The 13,537-nt window shown below is 37.7% G+C and overlaps 1 protein-coding gene across 5 annotated transcripts in view; it reads left to right on the top strand.

Annotated features, from left to right (window-relative positions):
- Window positions 1-13,537, top strand: part of LOC127677021 (cytochrome P450 2C38-like) — a 54,633-nt gene that overhangs the window by 7,275 nt on the left and 33,821 nt on the right. For 4 of the 5 annotated variants that reach the window (XM_052172338.1, XM_052172339.1, XM_052172335.1 and 1 more), the window contains exons 2-4: window positions 2,281-2,443; window positions 2,608-2,757; window positions 13,032-13,192. In XM_052172338.1, the coding sequence (XP_052028298.1) occupies window positions 2,281-2,443; window positions 2,608-2,757; window positions 13,032-13,192 (474 nt within the window). The remainder of the gene's footprint in view (window positions 1-2,280; window positions 2,444-2,607; window positions 2,758-13,031; window positions 13,193-13,537) is intronic. The other variant, XM_052172337.1, reaches the window with a different exon arrangement.

Here is a 13,537-nt window from a genome sequence, read left to right as displayed (position 1 = left end):
TGCTTGCTGACAGGAGCCTCATATAGCTGTTTCCTGATAGGCTTTGCCGGAACCTGACAAATGCAGAGGCAGATGTTAACAGCCAACTATTGGACAGTGCACTGCATTCATGAGTTAAAGAAAGGGTTGAGAAGGTGAAGGAGTTTGCAACTCCATAGGAAGAACAACAATATCAACCAACCAGCACCCCCACAGAGCATCCAGGGACTAGACCACCAACCAAAGACTACACATGAAGGAACCTGTAGTGGCTATTCCTGGTTGTCAACTTGACTATATCTGGAATGAACTACAATCTAGAATTGGAAGACTCACCTATGATCCTAATCTGGAGGCTCAGAGATATAAGTTTCTGACCTGGATCTTGGCATGGAGATCTTGAAACACAGTGGCTATGAATTTCAGAAGATTAAGACAAGGAGATCGCGAGTTCAAGATCATCTGGGATTAAAGGCATGGAGGCACATGCCTTTAATCTGGGCCACACCCTCTGCTGGAGATCCACAGGCCTGTAATCTGGGCCACAACCTCTGTTGGAGACCTACAGCCTTTAATCTGGGACACACCTTCTGCTGGAGACCTACAGCCTTTAATCTAGGCTACACCCTCTGCTGGAGATATATACGGACATTGGAAAAAGGAAGATTTACTCACTCTTCCTTGCCTGCTTGCCTCGTGGGACTGAGCAACTGCTAGATCCTTGGACTTCCATCCACAACTGCTGCTGACCATTGTTGGGGAGTTGGACTATAGACTGCAAGTCATCGACAAATTCCCTAACTATATAAAGACTATCCATACGTTCTGTGACTCTAGAGAACCCAAACTAATACAGGACCCATGGTTCCAGCCACATATGTAGCAGAGGATGACTTTGTATGGCATCACTGGGAGAGGGGGCCTTGGTCCTGTGAAGGATTGATGTCCCACTGTAGGGGAATACTAGGGTATTAAGGCAGGAGTGGGTGTGGGGGTGGAAGAGTAGCCTTGTAGAAGCAGGGGGAGGAGAGGTGCCCTAAGGGGTTTCTGGAGGGGAAACTGGGAAAGGGTATAAAATTTGAAATGTAAATTAGAAAAATATCCAATAAAAGAAAGGAGGAAAAAAGGAAAATTTGTGAAAATTTCCTATCTTTTAAAATACCAGTTTTCTCATTATCTTTGGTTGAAGGTCAATAGAAAGTAGTATTTTTTTCTTCTTTTTGTAGTTTATTTTATTTTTTGGATGTAACCTGAGGCCTCACATATACCAGGCAAATGCTCTATTTGCAAAGATATTCTTCAAGTCTCATTTTCATTTCTTTAATCTGCACGATTCTTAGGTATTACAAATATGTGTTCATATCTCTGTGAAATCTCATGTTTTTCTATGGAAAGGTGAAATATACTTGAATCTTACCCCATGTGATATACTAGAGAGTACTCTCTATTCTGCTGATATCCAAGGACCCCTGGACAAATCTAGAAGGACTGTAGACAAGTTCAATGTCATCATTAAGCAAGTGGTTTGAAAACTATGGACCGTGGTCATTACGTATGAGAAAATTCAGTATGGTAAGAAGGGCACAGGCATTCTTAACATTTATGTCAGGGAGACTGGGACAATTGCATTCCGTGGGGTTTTTTTGTTTTGTTTTGTTTTGTTTTGTTTTGTTTTGTTTGTTATTTTTATGGTCCCATATGGATATCCTTTCTGTAAATATTATATTGGAAGTTTGATATATAACATTAAATCTGTAAATTAAATTCTATAGCATGAGCATTTTGTTCCTTGACTTCTGGTTCATGTTTGCCTTCTGGTTTCAGTGGCCTGTAGTTGAGTAGAAGGTCTCCACCCAAGTTGTGGTCTGGACTTCTGCAGATAAAGGTGGCCTCTGCTTGCACAGGACATTTTTTTCTTCAAATTATGATGTTGGACAAGATGGGAAGGGTGAGAGGCATGATTTCAGTTCGAGTGGTTAGGCACTGAGAAAGTGAGGACAGTGTGCAGCCAAGTTATAGCCTACCTGAAGTTCTGGTAGCTGGTATCCTGCTGAATGTTTTGATGTAAAAAGTCATTGTAATCTTTGTGTGCCAACTGCTTTAATCCTAAGCCATTACATGGTTGACTGCAGGCAAGTGATAACTGACAATTACCATAATGTTATATAAATAAGCTTCAGAACCATTTGAAGATGAGTTTGCTAAAATAAAAACAATATTCAGACACAGTGTGAATGAGGTTTACACTATATATTAAAACTACATGTTTGGTATTATTTGCTTTTTCTTCTCTATGCCCAGTTCTCAAAAGTCTATGGTCCTGTGTTCACTCTGTATTTGGGCTCACGGCCCACTGTCATATTGCATGGGTATGAAGCAATAAAGGAAGCTCTGATTGATCATGGCGAGGAGTTTGCTGGTAGAGGACACATTCCAGTGGCTGAAAAAATGAATAAGGGCCTTGGTAAGTAAGTGTATATGTTTTTGTGTTCACTGCACAGTGTTTATGGTGAGATATAAAATTGAAAGAATGGTATGGGACTCCTTTTAAGGTACAATGGAAACTCTATGGTTTCTACTCTCACCTGTTCCTAGCATCTATTTCTAGTACCTTCTCATTTCTTTTAGGCATTGTTTTTAGCAATGGAAATAGATGGAAAGAGAGAAGAAGATTCACACTCATGACCCTGCGGAATTTGGGTATGGGGAAAAGGAACATTGAGGACCGTGTTCAAATGGAAGCACAGTGTCTTGTGGAGGAACTGAGGAAAACCGAGGGTAAATACAAATTTATACAGTTGCATCTTAGTTTTGATATATGTGCTTAAGTCATGTTGAAAACATTCTATCTAAAACATTTTGTTTTTAATCAGAAATAATAATACATGTTTCATGTCAATTTTCTGCTGAGTTGTAGAACTATGCATTCTCATAAACACAAATGTAGTTTCCCCATTGTGGATCATTTCAACAGAGAGTAAATGCTATTGATAAAGATGACAGAGGATATTTGTTTACATTTTCTTGAACTACATAGGTTCGCTAATATTCACTGAGCACTATAGAGTGTCTTCTAGGCCCATGTTTACAGCTCTGGGTATCCATGATGTGATCAATGTTTTCCATTTCATCACTGAAGATTTCAGTAATTATTGTGTCTGCTATAGTATGGTATCAAAAATTTGTTGTTACTTATTAAAAATTATTACAATTTTGAGAATCTGGCATGCGGTTTTATGATGATCACCCCTAATTTCCAATCTACCCAGTTTTATGTTCATCAACTCCAGTTTCTGACTGCCATAAATGATATTTTAGACAAATTTTATTAGTGCTTTCAGAGTTTTATAGTTGCTTTTGAAATATTTTAATTGAAATGAAATAATATAATTCATCCCCTTTCCTCCGCCCACATCTTCCCAGATGTTTTTATCTTGTCCCCATTACATGCCTCTCCCATTCACAAGATGATATCCTATCTTCTTCTTCTTCTTCTTCTTCTTCTTCTTCTTCTTCTTCTTCTTCTTCTTCTTCTTCTCTTCTTCTTCTTCTTCTTCTTCTTCTTCTTCTCCTTCTCCTTCTCCTTCTCCTTCTCCTTCTCCTTCTCCTTCTCCTTCTCCTTCTCCTTCTCCTTCTCCTTCTCCTTCTCCTTCTCCTTCTCCTTCTCCTTCTCCTTCTCCTTCTCCTTCTCCTCCTCCTTCTCCTTCTCCTTCTCCTCCTCCTCCTCCTACCTCCTCCTCCTCCTCCTCCTCCTCCTCCTCCTCCTCCTCCTCCTCCTCCTCCTCCTCCTCCTCCTCCCTCCTCCTTCTTCTTCTTCTTCTTCTTCTTCTTCTTCTTCTTCTTCTTCTTCTTCTTCTTCTTCTTCTTCTTCTTCTTCTTCTTTTCTTCTTCTTCTTCATCATCATCATCATCATATCATTGTGTACATGTATGTACATCCATAAAAGACACACGAGTATATCTTTCTTGTTGAATGTGGTCTATATAATTTCATGGCTGACCATTCTCCATTTATAAAACCAATTAGTAGAGTCATCATTTGCAGAGGATAATTGTCATATGTAGCTTCCTTACTAAGGGTAGGCCTCTGAAATGTTTCTTTTCCCACTTGAGCATTTCTACTAATTTGGTCATTTTTCCAATCTTCTTTGTAGCCACTTCTCTGAGAGACTTTTACGATAGATTGCTTGATATCCTCATTCTTAAAAAATTTTGCTTTCTCTTCTGTATGCTCCCTGTGCTGTACATGCAGAAGTTGTTATTTAAATGTATCTGTTGACGCTGTTATCCCCACAATATGATGGTATTTTCATTGTATCCAATTATGGCTCTCTGTGATGGTCACCCATTTGCTGTAAAAAGGGACCTCATTTTTAAGGGTATTTTATTTTATTTTATTTTATTTTATTTTTACTATTATCTTTGTTTAATTTTTACAGTACAGTCATTATCCTATTCCTGGTCCACTATCTGACAGTTTCCCATTCCATTCTTTCTGCCGCATTTCCCAGAGGATGCGTTCCCATCCTCCCTCCCCCCACATTCTGCCAGATATCCACACCCCTTGAGTCCTCAAGTCTCTCCAGGCTTAGGTGCTTCTTCTTTCACTGAGGCAAGATTAGGCAGTCCTCTTCTGTATATATATCGGGGCCTTGGACCAAATAGTATATGCTACCTGGCTGTGGCTCAGTGTTTGAGAGATATCGGGGTTCCAGATTTGTTGAGACCAATGATCTTCTTATGGGGTTTCCCTCCTCCTCAACTTCTTCCATCCTTTCCCTAATTCAACCACAAGGGCCCTTAACATCAAACCATTGGTTGGATGTAAGTATCTGCTTCTTAGTCACCTGATTACTAGACCTCTTGGAGGGTAGCCATGCTATGTTTCTGTCTCTAAGTATATCATAGCTTCAGTAAAAGTGACAGGCCCTAGAGCCTCCCTTGAGATAGGTCCCAATTTTGGCCTGTCACTAGACCTCCTTTCTGTCTCATCTCCATTTTTGTCACTGTAGTTCTTTAGACAGGAACAGTTCTCTTTTATAATTTTGACTGTGGGATGGCAAGCCCATTCCTCCTCTTGATACTGTGACTTTCTATGGAGGTGGATTCTACAAGTTCCCTTTCCCCACTGTTGTGCATTTCATCTAAGGTGCCTCACTTAGAGTCCTGAGGTTCACTGTCCTCCCAGGATTCTAGTACATTCTAGAGAGTTACCCCACCTCCCATCTCCCAAAATTTTGTATTTCCATTAATTCTACTGGCTCTTGGGACTTTATTCCTGATCCTCCCTCAATACCTGACCATGTTTTCCTTTTTATCTGCCTATCCCTCTCCCCTCTACCATCCAATTCCCTTCCCACTTGTGCCCTCTGCTTTCCTATCTCTCCCAAGTGGGTATGAGGCATAATTACTTGGGCCCTTTGGCTTATTCACCTATCGTGGATTGTGTTCTGGGTATTCTGTACATTTTTTTACTAGTATCCACTTATTAGTAAGTACATATTGTGCATGTCCTTTTGTGTCTGAGCTGCCTTACTCAGGCTGATATTTTCTAGTTCCATCCATTTGCCTGCAAAACTTTCTCATTTTAAATTAATTTAATTCCCCGGCATGCAATAAAGACACATGCTCCATTATGTTCATGGCAGCCTTATTTATAATAGCCAGAAGCTGGAAAGAACCCAAATGCCCCTCAAATGAGAAATGGATACAGAAAATGTGGCATATTTACACAATGGAATACTACTCAGCAATTAGAAACAATGAATTCACAAAATTTTTAGGCAAATGGTTTGATCTGGAAAATTTCATCCTAAGTGAGGTAACCCAATCACAAAAGAATACACATGGAATACAATCTCTGATAAGTGGATATTAATTAGCCCAGAAGCCCTGAATATCCAAGGCACAAATCGCATAACAAATGACTACCATGAGGAAGTATGGAGAAGGTCCTGATCCTGGAAAGGACTGATCTAGCATTGGAGGGGAATATAAGGACAGAGAAAAAAAGGAGGGAGGTGATTGGAGAATGAATGGAGAGAAGAAGGTTTATGGGACATATGGGGAGGGGGGAATCCAGGAAAGGAGAAATCATTTGGAATGTAAACAAAGAATATAGAAAATAAAAATATTAAAAAAAAAAAAGAATCTCAGGGTCGTTTTGATTTGCATTTCCCTGATCACTAAGAACATTAATCGTTTCTTTAAGTGCTTCTTGGCCATTCAAGATTCATCTGTTATAAATTCTTTGTTTAGCTTTATATCCCATTTTTGATTGCATTGTTTGTGTTTTTGGAGGTTAGCTTCTTGAGTTCTTTATATATTTTGTGTATTAGCCCTCTGTCTGATGTCGGGTTAGTGAATATCTTTTTCCCAATCTGTAGGTTGCTGGTTTGTCCTATTGACTATGCCCTTTGCTTCACAGAAGCTTTCAAGTTTCATGAGGTCCCAATTTTCAACTCTTTATCTTGGAGTTCTACTTAGCAAATTTTCCCCAGTGCCCATTCATTCAAGGCTCTTCCCCACTTTCTCTTCTATTAGATTCAGTATATCTGGTTTTATGTTGAGGTCCTTGATCCACATGGACTTGAGCTTTTTGTAAGGTAACAAATAAAGATCTACTCCATTTTTCTACATAACAACTGTCGTTTAGACAAGCACCATTTATTAACGATGCTTTCTTTTTTCCTTTGTATATTTTTGCTTGTTAGTCAAAGATCAAGTGTCCACAGGTGTTTTTATTTCTTGGTCTTTGATTCTGTTCCATTGATTGGCCTGTCTATCTGTACCAATACCATGCTATTTTTATCACTATTGCTCTGTAGTATAGCTTGAGGTAAGGGATATAGAGTCACCCAGAAGTTCTTTTATTGATAAGAATTGTTTTCACTATCTTGGGTTTTTGTTTGTTTTGTTTTGTTTTGTTTTGTTTTTCCAAATGGAATTAAGAATAGCTCTTTCCATGTCTTTGAAGAATTGTGTTGGAATTTTGATGAAGATTGCATTGAATTTGTGGATCGGTTTGTGTAGGATGGCCATTTTTACTATGTTAATTCTGTCAATTTATGAGCATGGGAGATCTCTCTGTTCTGAGGTCTTCTTTGATTTCCTTCTTGGGAAACTTGAAGTTCTTGTAATACATATCTTTCGTTTGCTTTGTTAGAGTTACCACAATGTATTTTATATTATTTGTGACTATTGTGAAGGGTATTGTTTCTCTACTTGCTTTCTCAGCCTGCTTATCATTTGTATAAAGGAAGGCCACTGCTTTGTTTGAGTTAATTTTATATCTGTCTACTTTGCTGAAGTTGTTTATCAGATGTAGAAGTTCTCTGGTAGAATTTTGGGGGTTGGATATGAATGCTATCATATCATTTGCAAATAGTGATTCCTTGACTTCTTCCTTTCCAGTTTCTATTCCTTTGTCCTCCTTTTGTTGTCTTAATGGTCTAGCTATTACTTTGAGTAATATATTGAATAGAAAGGGGGAGAGTGCACATCCTTATTTTGTCCCCAATATTACTGGGTTTGCTTCAAGTATCTCTCTATTTAATTTGTTTTAATTTGGCTGTTGGATGTGTAAGTATGGGGCTTGGTTTTCTGATCTCTCCAACAGTTTTACTATGAAGGGGTGTGGGTGTTGTATGTGATCAAATGCCCTCTCAGCATCTAATGAGATGGTTGTGTGATTTTTTTTAAAAATAATTGGAGTCTATTTATATAGTGGATTACCTTAATGGTTTTTGGTATATTTAATCAACATTGCATTCCTGGAATGAAGCCTACCTGATCATGATGAATGATCATTTTGATGTGTTCTTGAATTCAGTTTCCTAGAACTTTGTTGAATATTTTTGTATTGATATTCATAAGTGAAATTGGTCTGGAGTTCTGTTTCTTTGTTGGGTCTTTGTGTGGTTTAGGTATCAGAGTAATTGTGACACCATAAAATGAATTAGGTTGTGTTTCTACTGTTTCATTTTATGGAATATTTAGAGGAGTGTTGGTATTATCTATTCTTTGAAGGTCTGTTAGAATTCGGCACTAAGGCCACCTGGTCCTGGAATTTTTTTGGTTAGAAGGTTTTTAATGACTTCCTTTAGTTCCTTAGGGGATATGGGCCTGTTTAGATAGTTTTCCTGCTCTTGATTTCACTTTGGTACATGACATCTATCTAGAAAAATGACTCATTTTATCTAGATGTTCTAGGGTGTTTTTTTTTTTTTTTTTGAGTATAGGCTTTTGTAGTAGAATCTGATGGTATTTTGAATTTCCTCAGTATCTGTTGTTATGTCTCCCATTTCATTTCTGAGTTTTGTTTTGTTTTCTTTTTAAATTTGGATGATACTGTCATTGGGTACATTAGTTTGTTTGGTTCTGAGTTTTTGCATATTGTTGATTTTCAGAAAAAAAACAGCTTTTGTTTATTCTTTGAATCATTCTCTTTACTTCTATTTGGTTTATTTCTATCCTGAATTTGACTATTTTCTGCCTTCTACTCCTCTTGGGTATGTTTTCTTATTTTTGTTCTAGGGCTTTCAGGTGTGCTGTTAGTTTTTTAGTGTAGGATTTCTCCAATTTTTTTTATAAGAGCACTTAGTGCCATGATTTTCCTCTTAGCACTGCTTTTATTTTGTCCTATAAGTTTGGTATGTTGCACCTTTATTTTCATTGAAATAAAAATAATCCTCAATTTCTTTCTTTCTTTCTTCCCTGACAAAGTTATCATTGAGTAGAGAGTTTTTCAGTTTCCATGGGTATATGGGTTTTTTGTTGTCTGGGTTGTTACTGAAGTCTAGTGTTAGTCCCTGGTCATCTGATAGGATTCATAAGATTATTTCAATCTTCTTGTATCTGTTAAGCTTGTTTTGTGACCAGTTATATGGTCAGTTTTGCGAAAGCTACCATGAGGTGTTGAGAAGAAGGTATATATTTTTTTGTTTTAGGGTGAAATATTCTGTAGATACTTGTAAATTTATTTGGTTCTTAACCTCTATTAGTTCCACTGTGTCTCTGTTTAGTTTCTGTTTCCCACTATTATTTCTTGTGTTTCAATGTGTGTTTTGAGCTTTAGTAATATTTCTTTTATGAATGTGGGTACACTTGCAAAGGTGTTCAAATTGAGGCTTTCTCTTGGTTGAGTTTTCCTTTGATGAATATGAAGTGTTCATTCTCATATTCTTGATAACATTTGGTTGGAATTCAATTTTATTTGATATTAAGATGGTAACTCCTGCTTTTTCTTGGGACTGTTTGCTTGGAATAGTTTTTTTCCAGCTTTTAACTCTGAAGACTTTAAGTCTTTGTCATTGAGGTGTGTTTTTTTGTATGCAGCAAAATATTGAATCCTGATTTCATATCCAGTCTCTTATCTTAAGTCTTTTTATCGGGGTCTTGAATCCATTGATATTGAGAGGTAGTAGAGATGGAGATTATTCATTTCTGTTAGGTTTATTGTTGTAGCTGGCATTATTTGTATGTGACCTCATTTTAGTTTTGTTTTGAGATGATTAATATCTTCCCCCCCCTTTGTGTAGGTACCCTCCTTGTGTTGGAGTTTTTCTTCTAGAATCCTCTGTAGGGTTGTATTGGTAGATAGATATTGTTTAAATTTGGATTTGTCATAGAACAGTTTGTTTTCTCTGTGTATGGTGATTGAGAGTTTTGCAGAATATTTAGCCTTTATTGACATTTGTCTTCTCTCAGTGTCCACATGATCCTGCCCAGTGTTTTCTGTCTTTTAATGTCTGTGTTAAGAAGACTGATGTAAGTTTGATAGGTCTGCCTTCATATATTACTTGTTTTTATCCCCTTACAGCCTTTAATTTTCTTTCTTTGTTCTGTGCATTTAGTGTTTTGATTCTCATGTGATGAGAGGATTTTCTTCTCTGATCAAATCTACTTGGTGTTCTATTGTCTTCTCGGATATTTATAGCCATCTCTTTAGGTTGGAGGATGTTTTCTTCTCTGATTTTGTTAAAGATGTTTTTGTGTCTTTTGAGCTGGGAATCTTCATTCTCTTCTGTTCCTATTATTCTTAGATTTGGTATTTTCAGTGGGTCCTGGATTTCCTGGATGTTATGAAATAGGAGTTTTTGCTGTTTTCATTTTCTTTGGACTGTTTGTTGATATTTTCTAAGGTATTTTCTATGCCTGATATTCTCTCTTCTATTTCTTGTATTCTGTTGTCGATATTTGCATCTGTAGTTTCTGACCTCTTTTTCTAGGCTTTCCATTTCCAGGGTTGCCTCCATTTGTGTTTTCTTCATTGATTCTACTTCTGTTTTTTGGTCTTGCACCACTTTGTTGAATTCCTGCATCTGTTTGATATTTGTTTTCATGTATTTCTTTAAGGGATTCATTTGTTTCAACTTTAAGGGTTTCTGTCTGTTTACCCGTGTTTTCCTGTTTTTCTTTCCGTGAGTTACTAATATCCTCCTTAAAGGACTCTATTATCTTCATGAGATAGGACTTTAGGTCAGCATCTTGGTTTTAAGGAGTTTTGGTGTGTCTGGAGCTTGCTGTGGTGGAAGAACTGGGTTCTGATTGTGCCAGAATATATTGGCTTCTATTACTTATGGTATTGCATTTGTCTCTCACCATCTAGTTATCTCTGGTGATAACTGGTTTGGGTGTCTCTGTCCAGATCTTGCCTCCTGTGTCCCTGGGTTGCTTCAGGTTTCCTGGGAGGCCTATGGTCCTGGCTGTAGCAGACATTCTGTGAAGTTTTCTGACTGTGGTGTCTGTAACTCTGTGTTTAGCAGATCTCCTGGGGGGCTTTCAGACTGTTGGGTCTCCACACTTATGGTCTGTGTAGGTGGAAGGTACAGACAGGATTGTGGGCAGAGTTTGCACAGGGGATGCTTTATCTGTGGTCCTAGCTGTAGCATACCCTTGGCATGCCTTCACAATGTGGGGTCTTCAGAGGAGCAGAGAAACTGATGATCTACACAGTCAGGATTGTGGGCATAGTTCACCAAGACCTCTTTAATAAGGGCTGCCAGCTACAATTCTTTTTAAAGCAATGTGACCCTCTTCTATAATTAAATTATTACAAATAATTCCTTCACTAGATATGCAACAACATGTCCAACTACTGTGTTAGCATTTTTTCTGGCTTTGGCTTGTACAGGTCTTATTCATCCTTCCACATTTGCTGTGACTTCATATAAGTAGCTGTCCTGCAGTGTCCAGAAAACACTGATTTCTTTTCTTTCTTTTTTACTGGATATTTTATTTATTTACATTTTGAATGCTATCCCCTTTCCCAGTTTCCCTCCAGAAAGCTTCTATCCCATCCTCCTCCCTCTGCTTCTATGCGGGTGCTCCTCTATCCACCCAACCACCCACTCCAACCTCACTGCCATGGCATTCCCTTACAGTGAGGCATCGAGCCTTCACAGGACCAAGAGCCTCTGACACTGTTTTCTTGTAGTCATCCACCATGTTTCTGTTCCCTCTTCTTCAATGATCCATGAATATTTCAAGGAATTTTGATAGCACATAAATTATATTTAGAACTAAACATTTGCACTCTCTTAATCTGTGATGCTTTACCTTTTGTTGATTTTGAAGTGGTCATCATTACTATAAGCATAAACTTCATTGACAGTGGTTAAGATATGTCTTGTAGGTGTGTCTTTCTTCCATAGTATGGTTAACATATACTCTTAAATAAAAGTGAATCATTCTGTCTTAAGAGTTAAGAAGTGCCTGTAACTTCTTTACTGTTGGTGGAAAGTTGTGGCCATCTCTACTCTTTATATATGGATTATGTCTGGTTGAAGCTTGTGTGGGTCTCATGAATGTCACTGTAAATTCCTGAGTACAGCTACCTTGCTGTGTCCAGAAGACACTGTTTCCTTCTAGTTAGAAAAGTGTTTCTGATCCCATCAACTATGCAGTTTTGAAGTTGTTCCCCAATTCTATCCATTGTCTTTTTTGGGCTCACAGTTGTCTGATGTGATCTTTTTGTTGACCTCTCAGGAGCATATCCACAACTTAGATAAAAGCCTAACAGTGATGCTTCATTTTTCTGTAACTTAGAACCCAGTTCTTGAACATTTGTACCCCTGAACTGTCTTGTCCTCTAGCATATTATTTTCTGGAGTTCCTCACTGAAGTTTCTTAATCTCTGTGCCCAGAACTGTGAACTGTGGTGTGCGGGCCCAACTTGGGCAATGAGACTCGGCATTCAAAAAAAAATCCATTGCTTTTACCAACAAAATGATAAAAGGTAGTATATATCACTTCCTCTAGGTTGGTTTCCCCTCCTTGAATTTAACTGGAAAATTCTTTTTTTTCTTTTTTCTTTTTTCTTTTTTCCTTGTGTAGCCCTGGCTGTTCTGGAACTCACTCTATAGACAAGGCTGACCTTGAACTTAGAAATCTGCCTGCCTCTGCCTCCCAGAATACTGGTATTACAGGTGTGCACCACCACTGCCCAGCTTAACTGGAAAATTCAACTGTTTATTTTATTTAGTAATGTTAACAAACCCACAGAGAACTAGCTGTTCTTCAGGTTGTACAATCTTCTTGTGCAACATGGGTAAGAATTCTGATCATGTTTTTTCTTTTCATATATAAAATCACATGTAAATCAAATGTTTCCATTTGCTCTTTCCTTGGATTGACACTTGCTTTTTTGATTTACTCATCGTCAATACAGGCATTCCATGTGTACACTACTCTAGTTCCTTCTGAGTATTCTATAACATATAAGTATTGCCGTAAGATATAATTCTGCTCTGAATACATGAAATTTTATGATTATATTCTTTTCTTTTCTTTCAATATAGAAGAGAGCTGTTTGTTGAAATTGGTGTTTCAGATATGCTTTGCTTGTATTTAACTGATGTGGTTAAGGCCCTTTCAAGTTTAAGATCAAAGTGATATATCAATTTTATATATAACAGATGCTGAGCTGTTAGGAAAATTGTAGGCCAGATATGGTTTAAAATTCCTAAAGAATTTTTTACCTATTAACAGAAGCAACATATCTACTTTGTCTATTTTAATGTTATTATTCTAATTATTTTCCCATTCTCTAGGCTCACCCTGTGACCCCACCTTCATCCTGAGCTGTGCTCCATGCAATGTTATCTGCTCCATTATTTTTCAGAATCGTTTTGATTATAAGGATAAGGATTTTCTTATCCTCATGGAAAAAATACACGAGAATGCAAAGATTCTGAGCTCTCCATGGGTGCAGGTGAAGTCAAGGTTTTTTTCTCTCTTGTGAGAACACATATGGTGCTTTACTGTCACAGATCAAATCCAATATGGACCAAAAAGTGAGGTGACAAGACACCTTGCTTCTGACCAATATATTATGGAAAGAATATCTGGGAGGGAGTCCTCAGCCCTTTGCTATGCTAATATAAAAGCTAAAAGAGAAGACTAGGTTTACTCAAACTTACTAGCTCCTAATCCATTAATTTTCCCACAAAAGTACATTGAACTGTTGGTATCAAGTACAGCATTTACATCTAGAGGTATGCACAATCACTCACAAGACATACTTTTACACAAAATTGTCCTCTTTAAACTACTATTG

The sequence above is a fragment of the Apodemus sylvaticus genome, chromosome 1 (genome assembly GCF_947179515.1).
Source record: "Apodemus sylvaticus chromosome 1, mApoSyl1.1, whole genome shotgun sequence".
Lineage (NCBI taxonomy): Eukaryota > Metazoa > Chordata > Mammalia > Rodentia > Muridae > Apodemus > Apodemus sylvaticus.
The sequence above is the reverse complement of the archived record's forward strand: the minus strand, read 5'-3'. Positions and strand labels throughout refer to the sequence as shown.